The following is a 15,517-nucleotide window of genomic DNA, read 5'->3' on the forward strand; positions in this document are numbered from 1 at the left end:
CTGAATCTTTAGGTACTTTACCATCAACAAATGCTACAGTGACTTCTCCATTGATTGAAGACCAATCACCATCAACAAATCCTACACCATTAACAAATCCTACAATGTCTGAATCCATTGAAGTACAACCACATGTTTTAATAAGTCCTTCACCAACAAATGAGACCTCATTACATGATTCATTGAACTCAACACCATCGATGCCCACAGAAAACATAGAGCAACCTACAACATCCAAAAAACATGTTGGACGTGAATCTTCATCATATTGGAATGTCGATACAATAGGTATAAGCCATTTATTTTTCTGCATGCATAATTTTTTAAATTTTACTTATGGTTGAGTAAGTTTTTTTTATTGTTAAAGATCTAGAAGGAGTTATGAAGAAAATAAAGGTGAAGGTCAGAGAAGTAAATAACTTACCTAATGGGAAACGCATCATTGTAGAGTTTGATGAGGTAGGCATGGCTATAGGCGAAGGACAAGGAGTACTTGCGGGATATTGTGGGATATTGGCAACAGATGATAATTTATTTCCAATTAATTTTGAAAGGTGGTCTGGCAAAACAGGCATGCCTAACACCTATTTTTTAGAATGCTTTAAGGAAGTGTTACAGGTATATATATCATTCATGTATTCAAATGCCGCACACTTACTTTTTACTCACTAACCAATGTTTTCTTTTTTTCAAAAGCTTCGATTTTGTTTTAAGACTACTGAAGCTATTGCCCAACGATATTGCAAATTAACTTTGGGTAAGAAGTGGGCTGCACATAGACAAAGTTTATGGAATGAGTTCTATGATCCAACAAAAACAAAAGATCAAATCATATGTAATGTGCCAACCGGAATAGACAGAACTCAATGGGCTCACTTTGTTACATATCGTCTAAAACCGGAGACAATGGTACAAGTTTCATTATTGTTTGTGTATATTGTTATTTTGATTGTTATGTCAACTTACAATTGTTTTTTTCATAGGAGATTTGTAAAAAAAATAGAGAAAATCGCAAGAAGCAAGTAATTCCTCATACTGGTGGCTCTAAACCTATCTCAAGAAGAAGACATGAGATGGTATTAGTACACATGACGGTTTTTAGTATTTTTCAAAATTTACTATTGATTTTAACTTATCCTTTTATTTAGCTTTTGGAGAGTGGAGAGTTGCCTAGTCGTGGAATGTTGTATATTGAAACTCATAAAAGAAAAGATGGCTCATTTGTAAATGAGGCGGCAAAGGCTATAGCGGTTAGTTTTACTATAATATGATATTTTCAAACATTATGCTTCAATATTTAGATCTTTGACTACAACTTGTTATATGCCTATAGGAACAAATTGAAGTGGGTTTGAGTCAAAGCACTGCTGATGAATCACAGGTTTCCCCTCAAGATGTTGTTGGTAGAGTGTTAGGCCCAGAGCATTCTGGGAGAGTGCGATGCATGGGTTTGGGAGCAGCGCCTACTAACTCATTCAGAAATACAAGAATGCGACTTTCAGATTTAAGCATTGGTTCATCTAGTAGTGCCACATCATCAACATCTTCTAATAAGTGGGAACAAAAGTACATGAATTTAGAATCCCAAGTTCAAACCACCTTGGGTGCGTTGAAAGCATATATGATAATGAAGGAAGGAAAGATTCCTGATGAATTGGCTACCTTCTTTGATTCTCAACCACAAGTAAGTTACTAAATAAGTATAAGTAATATGCTTGATTTACTATAATTATTGTGAGCACATGCAATTGAGTTTTGGAAATTAGTTTAACAGATGTTGATAAGTCTTGCTTTTCCAATATATTATTCATTATTCAAGTTCTGAGTACGATGGTTGCAGTAAGATTTATATGCATAGTGTGAGATTAGGTAGTTAGTTATTGTTTGTATCTGTGTTGTAGTTAGCTTTATTGATTGTTGCAGTAAGATTTATATGCAGTGTGAGAAGTACTGGTCCATTGCATTTTATATATGGTGTAAAGTAGTAACTACAGTAGCCAAGGAAAATTGAGCTTTCGAACAGACACGGAAACTGTTGGATTGTCCTTTGTGATGTTGTGAAATTATACCATTTGCATTTTGGAAACCCCTTTTTTATGGGTTTGGTCTGATTGTAGTTATAATATTAACAAACATTGGGCCCAGAGATTGTCACTACTTTAACTTAAATTCTATTGTACTGTATTTTAATGTCGATACATAAGATGATTTTGACTCAAGTATGTATATCTGTATATTTATAGTCTGTAGCTGTTGTCCTCAAGTTATAAATTGGTTATACATAAGATTGATTTTTTAGAACATGTTTATTCTATTTGATAGAAGATGTTTATTCTATTTGATTGATAGAACATGTTTATTCTATTTGATTGATTTTTTATATATTATTTTCAAAATGTGAGCACATGTAATTGAGTTTATTTTATTAATATATTTTATATTATTTCAGCAAGCTCGTGATGCAAATGAGCCAGAGTCTCCTTTGGGAACAAGACAATCATCTGATGGAAGTAACCTTTAGGAAATTTATGATATTGTTTTAGGATAAAACTATACTTAGTTTATTATGAATTGGGATCACATTTCTTTCTTTGTAACTATTTCTGCAATAGGATTACATTGACTTCTAGCCTATCCTTCTGTAACATACAATTGTCTCTCCATTTATTTTTCTAAATTCCTTCCTACTCAGGGGTTTTTGTTCTATGGTATCAATTTTTTATTCAGAGGTATCATATTTGTTTGGTATTTAATAATTTAAAAAAAATAAATTTACTTAATTTTGAAATAAAAAAAAGAAGAAAAGAAAGAAATTGGTGAAAATAGGTAGTTATTATATATTTTAATAATCATTAAACAAAAAACGATATTATATATTTTAATAATCATTAAATAAAAAAACTGACAAAAATATAGAAAACTTTTGTGATCAAATAGTTGAAAATAAAAGAGGTTAAAACCCCCCACAAAATAATAGTCAGTAATAGAGGAGGTTTTTACCCTCCGCAGAAAAACCTCCGCAAATTGAACGCGATACCAGGGGTCGCAAAAAACCCCCGCAGATAGTTTGTGGCGACTCAAACTTCGGCGGTTTGAAAAACCCCCGGAATTTATTTTGCGAAAGGTGAAAACCCCCGCAAAGCGAAAAAAAAACCTCCTCTAAATAACCTTTTTTTTGTAGTGTGTTTTGTGTTTATCTTTTTTTCAATAAAGCTAACAACCTATTAATTGTAATAATAGAGAAAGGTTTCATGGAAGATCGAAGATGAGGAGAAGGTGAAAAAAAATTCACTTCAAGCATCTCATTACTATTAGAAATATTTAAAAAAGCTCGAATAGAAGGAAAAAAACTTGGTTGGACGGGGATAATGTTTGGAATGATCTTCTAGAGAAGTGGAACATGTCACTTTATAGGTAAAAGTGTGATATGGCTAAGAAGAATCAGGAATCTGAGAAGGGTGGTAGTTTGCACAATGGAGAATCTATTAGTGTGTATGACCATGTTATTCGTTTAATATGACATGTACATTTTTTTTATTTCTACTTTTATAAAGTTTACAATAATGTTAAGTAATATTTTGTTTGTAATCACAAGATCTTGGTCACTTAGTACATGTGGCCGAAATCTTTCAATAGACACATATTTGTTACTGAACAGGAGAATTTGTCGATGAAAGATATAGATAGACACATGTTAATATCTATTAACTCTATTAGATATGTATTGTTGGAACAACTTGTATAATGTTTAAAGCGAAAGAGCGTGTAACGGTAAAAAGCCAAGAGGGAAATAACTTTTATTTTTATTTTTATTTCCTTTTATAACAAATATTTATTTAGGGTGTGATATTGGATGATGAAAGTATTTAGGAGTTGTATGGAAGTGAATTAATAATATTATTTTTTATTCTAATTTCTGAAAGGGGTTAAAGTATTATATATAGGAAAATCCTTGCATTAAACTATCAACAAGTTATGATCCGATTAATGTTGTTATGGTGATCCATATTGTTTGTGCGTTAAACGCTTCTAGGTTCGAATCATTTCTACACCTTTACTAGGCTTTTGCTTAATTACTTTCTCTTTCCCTTGGGTGCCACGTGTCGCAAGCTCATTAGCCTAATTCTGTATTTTCTTTGCTCACCCTGAAAGCCAAGACGGTGGGGAGAGATCGTAGTTGCTGCCACGAGTGAGGGGAGATCTTCCAAGCACGCGTGTGACCCCGTGAACACCAGGTAAGGAGAGTGACCATATTTATCTCGTGTGAATATGTTTGATGATGGTTGCATGTTTATATAGTATGCTTGGTCCTATTTAATCTTTTGTGAGTATGGTTTCGGGTTGGTCACTAATGGTGGTTTTTACTATACATGAGACTGGGAGGTTTTCCTCCTTGGGTAGTGGTGTCGTTTCAGAGTTACGGGCTATCCCACTCTTGCAAAAAGAACGTGCTGGGGTAAGGTTATCGAGTCTGTGCTCATTACTGTGGTTTGCGGTAGAGTTTTGGTGTGTGGTTCTGGAAAAGAGAAAGAGAGAACACTTAGTGTGTTTGTTGTAGAATATAAAAAGGGGTGGGTCCCGTAGTTAGAAGAATGCGAATTTGTTTATGGTAGTATTTGAGAGCAAAGAGTGTTAGGCGGAGAAAGAAAGTTACATGGTCATATCTCGTTTAAAAAAGAAGGGGGAGTGAGTGGTAGTGAGTGATGATTATATTGTATAGGAGTTGGAGAGTGTGGAAACTTTGAGCTTAGCATCCTAGGGTAGTGGTAGCATTGAACGTTAGACCTTTATGTGTTTATTTTGTAGGCGTGGGAGGAAGAAGGATCATATAATTAGTTTTGGGTTCTTTGAATAGCAGAAAGTTTTTGCATGGAGGTCTTAACATCTCGGCTTTGAGGAAGGGGAGTAGCGTATGGATTCCTAGGGTTAAAGGGAAAGATTTTGCAGGTATAGACTGTAGCATTAGTATGGAGGTGGGCCCGTGAAGTTATTGAAGAGAGATGGGGGAGAAATTTGCATGGGATTTATGTGAATTCAACTTCTGTAACCTAAGGTTTTATATATATAACTATATTATTTACGTGAATTCAACTTCTGTAATATAAGGTTTTATATATTATAATATATTATTAATATGATATAGTTATATATGTATAAAAGTACGTATAATAATATATATATATATATATATATATATAGGAAAATGTTATTTGGACAACGAAATTTTGACACACATTTAACAACGCCACGTGTCACCTCTGCATTGGATAAATAATTTGGAAATAAAACAGAGAAAGGATTACGGGGCGAGGGGTATTTTGGGATTTCCAAGGTAAAATTTAAAGAATTGGGTTTGGGCGGTTTAGGGTGGGAAAGAAGTTCGTTCAACCCTTTCATATTATGTCTCGCTCTCTCGCTCTGTCGTTCGTCTTCGAAGCTTCCATCTTTGCTGTCGTTGTCTCGCTCTCTCGCTCTATCATTTTTACTTTGTGTTAATCTCACTTATAATGACAAAAGTAGTGATTGAAAAACGAACGCAACATTATAATAAGAATTTGAAAAGTACGAGACCATTTTCAGTAAAATTAATGGTAATTAATGGGAAGGAGTTGATCAAATTCTGAGTGGGGAGATGGGTGTTGGTCATTGATGTAAACGCAAGAAGTGTGGAGTGACCCGTGATGAGTAGGGGGACGAAGTAGTGCAAGGGATGAGTCAGAGTGTTGAAAAAATGGTCTGGTAATCGTTTACAGAATCCTGGTAAACGATTACCCGAGAGAAAATTGGATTTTGTACATAAAATCCAACACAGGTAGTCAGCCAGGTGAACAGGGGTCACCATTGGAAAAAAAGCTCAGTTTTAGGCAGTTGTGCACCTGTCTGAGGCTGGTCCAGGTGTTTCAGTGGTGGGAGAGGGTGGTTGGTGATGTGATGTGAGTCCAAGGAGTGTGGGGTGACCCCTCATTAGTTGGAGGAGCAAGCTCTGCAAGGGATGACTCAGTGTTCAAAAAAGGGTTTGGTAATCGTTTACAGCATCCGTGTAAACGATTACCCGAGACAAAACTGGATTTTGTACAGAAAGTCCAACACAGGTAGTCAGTCAGGTGAACAGGGGTCACCATTGGAAAAAAAGCTGAGTTTTAGGCACTTCTGCACCTGTCTGAGGCTGGTCCAGGTGTTTCAGTGGTGGGAGAGGGTGGTTGGTGATGTGATGTGAGTCCAAGGAGTGTGGGGTCACCCCTCATCAGTTGGAGGAGCAAGCTCTGCAAGGGATGAGTGAGGGTGTTCAAAAAAGGGTATGGTAATCGTTTACAGCATCCTGGTAAACGATTACCCGAGACAAAACTGGATTTTGTACAGAAAATCCAACACAGGTAGTCAGTCAGGTGAACAGGGGTCACCATTGGAAAAAAAGGTGACTTTTATGCAAATCTGCACCTGTCTGAGGCTGGTACAGGTGTTTCAGTGGTGGGAGAGGGTGGTTGGTGATGTGATGTGAGTCCAAGGACAGTGGGGTGACCCCTCATCAGTTGGAGGAGCAAGCTCTGCAAGGGATTTGTTGACCAAAAAACCATACAAGTGAATTTAAGGGTCATTACTGGTTGAGAGGTTATGTTTGATGACCCCAAGAAGTGGGGAAGAAGTCATTCTTACTAAGGGGACCAAGTTGGACAAGTGCAGAGCTAATCTGCAGAAAAAACATTGTCGTAATCGTTTACAGTGGCCTCGTAAACGATTACACGAGAGAAATCACTGTTTTGTACAGAAAGTTGAACTGAAGTAGTCAGTTGTAGTGTCCTGGGTGATCATTGGCAAAAACTGTTAATTTAAAGCACAAGTCCACTTGTATTTACTTGGTGTTGGTGTTTGACTGGTGGTAGAGGGTGGTAGGTGATGGGAGGTGACCCCAAGAAGTGGGAAAGAAGCCATTCTTACTGAAGGGACCAAGTTGGACAAGTGCAGACCCAATCTGCAGAAAAAACACTATGGTAATCGTTTACAGTATCCTTGTAATCGATTACAGTGTCAAAAAAGGTGTAAACTTGATTTCTAAGGCATAATTTGAAAGGTTTTTGAGTATAGATTCCAACTAAACAAGAATCAACTCATTTGGAGTTCGGTGGAGAAAGTTATGAGCAAAAGAACAAGCAAAGGTTAGAGTTGGCAAATATATATGAAACGCTAACTTGAAAGAATAAACTGTACCAACTCAGATGTCCAAAAATTACAAATTAGTAGTCATTGGAAAGATGTTTGAGTCTAGTTTCTAATAAAAAAAGAATCACATCATTTGGAAGTCGGTGGGAAAAGTTATTAGTAAAATAGCCAGCAAAGGTCAAAGTTGACAGCATATTATCTCACCCAAGTTGCTCATCTCATAAACATTGTTTTTTCCCTCCATCATGGGGTGTCCAAAACATCACTTCCCACCATTGAAACACCAGGACCAGCCTAAGAAAAATGCAAAAGTGCTTAAAACTCACCTTTTTGGCCTATGGTGACCCTAGTTCACCTGACTGAGTACCTGTGTTGGACTTTTTGTACAAAATCCAGTTTTGTCTCGGGTAATCGTTTACAGTGTCCTTGTAATCGATTACAGTGTCAAAAAAGGTGTAAACTTGATTTCTAAGGCATAATTTGAAAGGTCTTTGAGTATAGATTCCAACTAAACAAGAATCAACTCATTTGGAGTTCGGTGGAGAAAGTTATGAGCAAAAGAACAAGCAAAGGTCAGAGTTGGCAAAAATATATGAAACGCTAACTTGAAAGAATAAACTGTACCAACTCAGATGTCCAAAAAATACAAATTAGTAGTCATTGGAAAGATTTTTGAGTCTAGTTTCTAATAAAAAAAGAATCACATCATTTGGAGGTCGGTGGGAAAAGTTATCAGTAAAATAGCCAGCAAAGGTCAAAGTTGACAGCATGTTATCTCACCCAAGTTGCTCATCTCATAAACATTGTTTTTTTCCTTCATCATGGGGTGCCAAAACATCACTTCCCACCACTGAAACACCAGGACCAGCCTAAGAAAAGTGCAAAAGTGCTTAAAACTCACGTTTTTGGCCAATGGTGACCCTAGTTCACCTGACTGAGTACCTGTGTTGGACTTTCTGTACAAAATCCAGTTTTGTCTCGGGTAATCGTTTACAGGGATGCTGTAAACGATTACCAGACCCTTTCTTCAACACCCTCACTCATCCCTTGTAGAGGTTGCTCCTCCAACTGATGAGGGGTCACCCCACACTCCTTGGACACACATCACATCACCAACCACCCTCTCCCACCCCTGAAACACCTGGACCAGCCTCAGACAGGTGCAGAACTGCCTAAAAGTCACCTTTTTGGCCAATGGTGACCCCTGTTCACCTGACTGACTACCTGTGTTGGACTTTCTGTACAAAATCCAGTTTTGTCTCGGGTAATCGTTTACCAGGATGCTGTAAACGATTACCATACCCTTTTTTGAACACCCTCACTCATCCCTTGCAGAGCTTGCTCCTCCAACTGATAAGGGGTGACCCTACACTCCTTGGACTCACATCACATCACCAACCACCCTCTCCCACCACTGAAACACCTGGACCAGCCTCAGACAGGTGCAAAACTGCCTAAAAGTCAGTTTTTTGGCCAATGGTGACCCCTGTTCACCTGACTGACTACTTGTGTTGGACTTTCTGTACAAAATCCAGTTTTGTCTCGGGTAATCGTTTACAGGGATGCTGTAAACGATTACCAGACCCTTTTTTCAACACCCTCACTCATCCCTTGTAGAGCTTGCTCCTCCAACTGATCAGGGGTCACCCCACACTCCTTGGACTCACATCACATCACCAACCACCCTCTCCTGCCACTGAAATTGTCCTTCAAATTAACTGGTTTTGACATTGGTCACCATGTTATCCAAAATGACCACTCAAACACCAACATCTTACAAACAAGCCTGCAACTTACGAGACAAAAAAAAATGACCACATTCTGAAATCCACAAACTCACAACTCATAATAACAATGGTAGTGAATAAATAAAATATGAGACCAATTCAAACCAAAACTCAAATTTTATTTCATTGCACTAAATCGGATACATTAAACTTTGTTTTCTTAATCTATTTACAATGATTACAATTATCATTACTTTTCAAATAACATTTTCCATCAACTAAAATACACAGATCACTCATTTTTTATTCTAAGCACTACGGTTCCGGTGTATGGAGTCCTAAGTGCTCTTCCCTTGTAACGCCTTCGTGATCTAACCCTAACATACGTCTTCAAAGGTTGTTCATTTCCGTCAATGTCAGTAGGGGATACAAAACCAGTGTTCACGGATGCTTCTGTACGAGGCACACTTTGTCCAACGTCATCTTTATTTTGCCTTCTTGCCTTCTCTTCAGCCAATTGTGCCTCCAAATTTGCAACCCTCCTTTTAAGTTCTTCAATTAGAAATTCTTGTTCCTCTAAGGCACGCATAAAAGTTTCTCTGCGAATTCTTTTTTGTTTCTTCTTTCCTCTTGGTTTAGCATCATTTCTCGTCTGTCAAGCGTTCGTTCAAAGTACATATATACTTTGTCGAAAAAGAGTGACGAACACTCAACTGCATAAACCAAAATAAATTCATCAAAACAACGAAACCCAATAACCCAAGAACCACAACACAAGGATACGAACCCCAAACCTTAACCCAAACCAAATAAGCATGCTACGAGATGCCCAAACCGAATAACTACGCTACGACATGGAATGGAAAACCACTTACCTTCGTCGTCGGACAATCGTCACCGGAACTTGCCATTTCGCACGATAACAGGAAACGAAACTGGACGGAGACAACACCACGCACACAGAACAAAGTGAAGCGCCACGAAACGCGACCTTCGACCTTCCAAGAGAACGCACCTTCGTTTCCAATGGAACAGAGAAAGGGCTATTTTCGGAATTTCAGTAAAAATAAGGGTTACGGACTTCCGTTTCGTAGGTTTTAAAAAAAATTTATTTTTAAAACAAACCAATCAAACAACGACACGTGGCGTTGTCAAAACAGTGTTAAATATGCGTTGTTGGAATATCGCGGTCCATATATATATATATATATATATATATATATATATATATATATATATATATATATATATATATGATAAAGTGAGGCTTACCTGAAGGATGGTATGGTATGGGCCCAAGTGTAGGTTTTCGAGTAAAAGCTTCTTGCTATCATTTGTTTTGGATGATAAAAGGTCCTGTTGCAGATTTAGGTTTTTGATCTTTTTGGCTTGAATTTCTCTTGTTGAGAAACGGTGGTAGGCGGAGTTAATTTGAGTTTTGGTATTGTCTTGTCATTCTTGGAGATAAATAATTATCTTAGTTCGTTTTATACCATGAGTTTGATTGGTTACATGTAATGAGATTATGTACTGAGATTGTGATATAAACTTTATAATTGATGAGAAATTTATATTATTGAGAATGCATATTGATCATAGATGGCAGGATTATATTATTTTTCTTGTGATTGGTGAGCAATGTTTGTTATTGAGAATGTGTAATGAGTGTGATCCGGAAAAGAAATTCTCTTCGGCCGTGTGATGCAGGAAGATGATGATTTAGGAGTGATGACTCTTTCGGTCGTGTGATGTGGAAAATAAATTATGTTCAGCCGAGTGATGCGGGAAGATGATGATTTGATAGTGATGGCTCTTTCGGCCGTGTGATGCGGGAAAAAAATTCTCTTCGACCGTGTGATGCGGGAAGATGATGGTTTGATAGTATGACTCTTCGGCCGTGTGATGCGGGAAGATGATGGTTTGATAGTGATGACTCTTCGGCCGTATGATGCGGGAAGAGATGGTTTGGTGGTGATGTTTCTTCGGTCGTGTGATGCGAGAAGAGGGTGGTTTAGTAGTAATGACTCTTCATCCGGGTGATGCGGGAAAGAGGTTCTATTTTGGTCGTGTGATTTGGAAAGAGGATGTTGTGTGACTCGTAATTAATTAATTATGGTGATTAGGTGGTGTGGTAGAGTAGAGGAAATAAACCATTTGAGTTGTGATGTTAATGTTGTGATAATATATGTTTATGATTTGGTTATTATTGTAGTTAATATGATTATTGTATATTGTGTGATATAATAATTCTGGTTGCTCACCCTAAAATGTTGTGGTTGTGGTTTCCACCTACGATGATCGTACTTGTACGGGAGTAGATGATTTGCAGATAAGATCGGATCTGAGTAGTTGACGAGCGTTGGGATGTTATGTTCGGGGATTTATAATTTATTTTCTATTATTTAAAAGTCTTCTAATTTAGTATTTTTATGTAATAGTGATATTCTGAGATTTTCAGACAACATTTATGATTATGTTTAGCTTCCTGAAATTTTAATCGAATAAAGTTTATTAATTTTCATAAATGTTTTATAGAAAGGTTTTGAAAAAAAAAATTGCATCATGACACCTCAAAATTTGGGGTGTTACAAGAGGGGTGAATTGATGCTTTTAAAAATCGTGATTTTCTTTTAAGACTTTTGTTAAAATAGAATGACTCAATTTCTCACACCAAGAGGGGGGTGAATTGGTGAAGTGTAAAAAACAAAAGCTTTTAAAATCTTTTCCACAAAAATTGATGCCTTTATACTTTTCTTGAATTGCAAGATAAAAGATTTTTCAATGCAGCGGAAACTTAATCGAATAAGTGTAGAAAGTAATCGATTGAATAAAAGAGAGTAGGGATCAGAAAATTCAAACACTGAGTTTTTATACTGGTTTGGCCAAGCCTACATCCAGTGTCCTTCCAACCACAAGAAGCCAATGCACTATAAAGATCAAGGTTTTTACAGCAAGGTTTTTACAACAAGGTTTTTACAACAAGGTTTTTATAACAAGGTTTTTACAACAAGGTTTTTACAACAAGGTTTTTTAGAGACCTCACGTCAAAAATATAAAACACCTCTTTAACCCTTTAATCTAATATAGGCAGTCAACAACAAGACCAGCAACAAGAATCTCATCTTCTGTTGTCTAACCCCTTTGAGGCACCCTCAAAGTTAAGAACACACATGAATCATGTAGTCACAACAGGAACTCAAACCAATCTTCAAGAGATTGCAGAATTTGATCACGCAGCAACACCCAAATGTGCAGATTTGATCAGTCTTTGAAACACAACAGTCTTGCTCTTCAAGAAATCAGAAGTTGTTGATCACCACGGTCAATCTTATTTCTTGGAGATTTTCCTCTCTTTCTATAAGATCACAACTTTTTATAAATGATATGAAATTGTTAGAATTACCAAAAAGTTCTTACAGAATTCAAATTTGCGTCAATTTATAATATAACACATATCAGATACATTTTAATCGATTGAGTTACTAACATAATCGAATATAACAATCAGTTATAACAGAATTAGCAGCAATCAAACAAATAATTGAATCTACAACTAATGCAATCGACTATCATTTAATGTTTGGTCAACATATTTAAAAATATGATCGTTATGTTAGTTGTTACCAACATTTAACAGATTTTCAAAACATCAACTAACTTATTCGAATACATAGTGCATGCATTCGATTAAGTGAAATCTTTTTGCACAGTTTTGAAAACTTTTCTCTTTGAAAAAAACTCACAGCATACATCAAAAGAGTTTGTGCAAACACACGAGTTTTAATCGATTCACCACATAGTGTAATCGACTTAAAACTGTTGTTTTGCCACACATTTAAAGTGCAACCATAGTGCTTGTGATTTTCCTTTTCCAAAAACATATGTCATGCATACACATATAAAATCACATATTTCACACAATGATATGCAATGAACAACACAAACATGTTCTCAAATATGCTTTAACATATTTAACGTATTAAGGAAAAACATATAACATGTAAACATAGAACATGTCACACAGAATATACATGTGTTATTAATTATGTGTTGTCATCATCAAAAACTCAGATATCACTGAGATTGTGGGTTAAGCTAAGCATGTGCTCCCCCATCAACAATTTCAACAACTTTTAGTTGGTAAATTAAAAGCGTAGAGTAAGAGAAAATCACACAAGATGTTTTATCCTGGTTCAGATCAAAAGATTTTACGTCTAGTTGTTAATCACTATAAACAGTGATTAACTTTTTCACTAAAATATCTTTTACAAATTACAATAAGATCAAATAAAGATTATTAAAAACAGAAAACACCTTCCTTCGATAAACGAACGGAAGAACCTACTCAATCAACTTGAAGAGAACCGCTTCGACCTTAGACCCACAAAGCGCAAGCTTCTCCTTTTCAAAAGACTTGATTCGAGCAACACTAACACTTGAGAATTTTCTCAGACTTTTTCTATATTCTCAAATGACTTATTTAAACCTCTAAGAGGTTTAGTAAAATGTATATATAGCCTAAAGGTCAGAAACTGAAAAGCCAACTCCCAACTACCAGTCATAATTGATTATATCAAGTGATAATCGATTATTCGTGTCCTTTATGTGGTTTTAAAAAAGTGATAATCGATTATCTTGAGGAACAATCGATTATTTGCGCGACTTGGGAAATACTGAAATAGACAGAGATAATCGATTATTCTGAGCAATAATCGATTATCTATGCAATCATCTCTTTTCCAATTAGGCTCGTGATAATCGATTATTACACCAAATAATCGATTATCTGCACAAACTTTCTTTATACAGGAAAACTTTTAAGTGTTCTTACATCAATAAAGTTATTCCTATACAATTAGTTCTACAAAATGCTTTAAATGTAAATACAACAAGAGTCTTTAGGTCTTCATATTGTAACATCATCAAAACTATAATATCTTCAAGATACCAATGCTCCTCATTGGTAACAATCTCTCCCTTTTTTTATGATGATAAAACATCTCTTATTTAAAATCTCTAATTTCCTGCACATATTTCAGACTTACAAACATACAAACGTGTTAGTAATAACTCCACTATTTAGAAGTTTTCTCCCCCTTTTTTATCATAAGCAAAAAGTAAATGATAAAGTCTCCCTCTCAAATTTTGCTCCCCTTCAACAAAAGAATAAATGTATTTCAAGATAGAATGGAATTTAAATTGTCATAACATGAAGGAACACAGCACATCATGAAATATAGGAAAATCATAAACTTAATTCTAATTAAGAAATATAAGTAAGACTTTAAAAAGGAGAGGTTGGAGGATAATACGAAGGTTGAAGGTTTAAGCGCTCCTCAATGTTGCCCAGGCGCATATCAAAGTCTTCAAATCTCTCACAAACATAATCATGATGAGTTTGCTGCATTTCGATATTTCATCAAATCTTGCTTGATGAGCCAAACTCATATCTTCCATTTGTTTCGAGAGATTTGCAAAATACTCTTTCATGAAGAATGTTGAAGATGCAGGAATAGTGGAGGGACCATCAGTAGATGGAGCAGCCTCTCCTATAGGTTTTGCCATGTGAGCATCTTCATCATGATCTTCATCACTTGGATTTTCTTCATCCTTATGATGAGAGATATTGCCACGAGCTACAAAGCCCATTTGGCGGAGGGGTATTTTCTCCAATTTCAATACCTATGGACTGAATGGCTTGAGTGTGTTCACCTTTAACATTTACTCCTTTAAATTCAAGAATTCAAGAAATGAGGAGAGCATGTGGGAGATGATAGGCTACAAATTTTTAGGCCTTGAGCATGGTATCAGTAATGAGAGCAGGCCAATCAATATGAACATGGTTCAAGATACCATGGAGAAGGAGAAGATCTTGCTCAAGGCATTGAGCATGATTTGTGGCATGAGGGCAAAGGATCCGAACAATCAGGTAACAGATCATCCTCTTCTCCACTTTGAAGCCACCCAATAGTAATTGACATCGATTGGATTGTTGTTGGGGATTTCGCAGAAAAGACTGAAAGGCAAGAAGGCGATTGAAATCTGGAATGCCAAGATGAACTTTCATAACATCATCCCATATGGTAAGCATAGCTACATTTGTCCAGATATAGTCATCAAGAATTATACGAACTCCTTTGACTTTAGTAGTCACAATGTCTTCACGATAAGGGAGGTTGTGATAGATTACTCTAATGAGATCGGGATAAATGCATCCCTTTTGCTCAACCAAATTTGTGAGACCTTGAGTTGCAAATAGGTTGGGAAATTGAAACCCATAGAATCGGTAATATTCTAACGGGACAAATTTAACACCTATGATGCGTCGCTCCTGCAAAAAATGAGCAAACTCGGCTTGTTTCTCCGGATCGAAGATTCATCCTTCAATAGTGGCAGGACGGGGAGAACATGGACGAGAGGAGGATGCACCACCAGTACGTCTTCGTGTGGGCATCTTGTGCCTTGCATCAACCATGAAGCTTAAACAAAGTTTAGAAAGAGAGGATGTTTGGAAATGACCTCCACCTTTGCAGGATTCACTTCTATACCTTTTTCAGAAATCTTGTGGCCTAGAATAATACCTTTTTTAATCATAAAGAGTGATATGATCATAAATGGGGCAACAATGAAGA

General features: G+C 36.4%; 1 protein-coding gene across 1 annotated transcript; it reads left to right on the forward strand.

Annotated features, from left to right (window-relative positions):
• Positions 1-2,644, forward strand: LOC148200433 (uncharacterized). Its single transcript, XM_088111298.1, has 7 exons — positions 1-288; positions 368-618; positions 697-909; positions 984-1,076; positions 1,149-1,250; positions 1,334-1,684; positions 2,450-2,644. Exons 1-7 carry the CDS (start codon positions 105-107, stop codon positions 2,519-2,521), a joined length of 1,266 nt encoding a protein of 421 aa, XP_087967424.1. The 5' UTR covers positions 1-104; the 3' UTR covers positions 2,522-2,644.
• The last annotated feature ends 12,873 nt before the right edge of the window (positions 2,645-15,517 follow it).

Source organism: Vigna umbellata, chromosome 4 (genome assembly GCF_029865625.1).
Source record: "Vigna umbellata cultivar VRB3 chromosome 4, Vumbellata_1.0, whole genome shotgun sequence".
In the NCBI taxonomy this organism is placed as follows: domain Eukaryota; kingdom Viridiplantae; phylum Streptophyta; class Magnoliopsida; order Fabales; family Fabaceae; genus Vigna; species Vigna umbellata.

Coding starts and splice junctions, on each gene's coding strand:
- LOC148200433 (XM_088111298.1), top strand. CDS start 105: ATGTCTGAATCCATTGAAGTACAACCACATGTTTTAATAAGTCCTTCA. Junction 1,077..1,148: donor CAAGAAGAAGACATGAGATG/GTATTAGTACAC, acceptor CCTTTTATTTAG/CTTTTGGAGAGTGGAGAGTT. Junction 1,685..2,449: donor TCTTTGATTCTCAACCACAA/GTAAGTTACTAA, acceptor ATATTATTTCAG/CAAGCTCGTGATGCAAATGA.